The sequence below is a fragment of the Mus pahari genome, chromosome 11 (assembly GCF_900095145.1).
Source record: "Mus pahari chromosome 11, PAHARI_EIJ_v1.1, whole genome shotgun sequence".
In the NCBI taxonomy this organism is placed as follows: Eukaryota; Metazoa; Chordata; class Mammalia; order Rodentia; family Muridae; genus Mus; species Mus pahari.
Window position 1 is genome coordinate 72329419 of NC_034600.1, and position 1092 is coordinate 72330510.

The 1092-nt window shown below is 48.8% G+C and overlaps 1 protein-coding gene across 4 annotated transcripts in view; it reads right to left on the reverse strand.

Annotated features, from left to right (window-relative positions):
* Nucleotides 1-1092, reverse strand: part of Otulinl (OTU deubiquitinase with linear linkage specificity like) — a 27637-nt gene that overhangs the window by 7355 nt on the left and 19190 nt on the right. For 3 of the 4 annotated variants that reach the window (XM_021208572.1, XM_021208573.1, XM_029544014.1), the window contains exon 5: nt 498-647. The exons of the other annotated variant lie outside the window; for it this stretch is intronic. In XM_021208572.1, coding sequence (XP_021064231.1) covers nt 498-647 — 150 coding nt within the window. The remainder of the gene's footprint in view (nt 1-497; nt 648-1092) is intronic. 4 annotated transcript variants of the gene reach the window in all.

The window sequence follows — 1092 nt, forward strand, 5'->3', positions numbered from 1 at the left end:
GGGACCCATCTGAGCACAGAGCTAGCCAGACAGGATGGGAGAGGGAACCAGTTAAATGAATGGATGGAACACAGGGCCCCCAATGGAGGAGCTAGAGAAAGTCCCCAAGGAGCTGAAGGGGTCTGCAACCCTATAGGTGGAACAACAATATGAACTAACCAGTACCCCCAGACCTCGTGTCTCTAGCTGCATATGTAGCAGAAGATGGCCTAGTCAGCCATCATTGGGAAGAGAGGCCCCTTGGTCTTGCATACTTTATATGCCCCAGTACAGGGGAATGCCAGGGTCAAGAAGTAGGAATGGGTGAGTAGGGGAGTAGGGCGGGGGGAGGGTATAGGGAACTTTTGGGATAGCATTTGAAATGTAAATAAAGAAAATATCTAATAAAAAACAAAGAAAAAAATGACCAGAGCTCCTCAACATGGGACCCCTCTGAGCACAGAGCTAGCCAGACAGGACGACCCCGCTATGACCATGTTCCCAGTGGGGAGTTGTACCTTAACGATGTCTTTTTCCTTCATCCATGATGGGAAGGAGAGGCCTTGGCTGAAGATCTGGAACAACACCGACCTGAGAGCGTCGTAGTTATCTCTCTTGACTGCTCGAACACATTTAATATGGTACCTCCAGAACAGTTCTTCATAGGCCTGTCAGCAAGAGGGATGCATCGCATGAACTCCACTGCGGGCCATGCAGAACTCCACTGAGGGCCATGCAGAACTCTACTGAATGCCATGCATGAACTCCACTGCGGGCCATGCATGAACTCCACTGTGGGCCATGCAGAACTCCACTGCGGGCCATGCATGAACTCCACTGCGGGCCATGCATGAACTCCACTGCAGGCCATGCATGAACTCCACTGCGGGCCATGCTAGGGACAGCGAGCTCAGGGAGCTCTCGGTTTCAGTGTTCACACTGAGAAAAACGTATCTCCAGTGTGCTGTGGATCCCAAGACACTCGAGTAAGTGGAATACTGGAATTACTGTATGTAATTTTATTATTTATTTATTTTTTATTTTTTTTATTTTTTTATTTTTTGGTTTTTCGAGATAAGGTTTCTCTGTGTAGCCCTGGCTGTCCTGGAACTC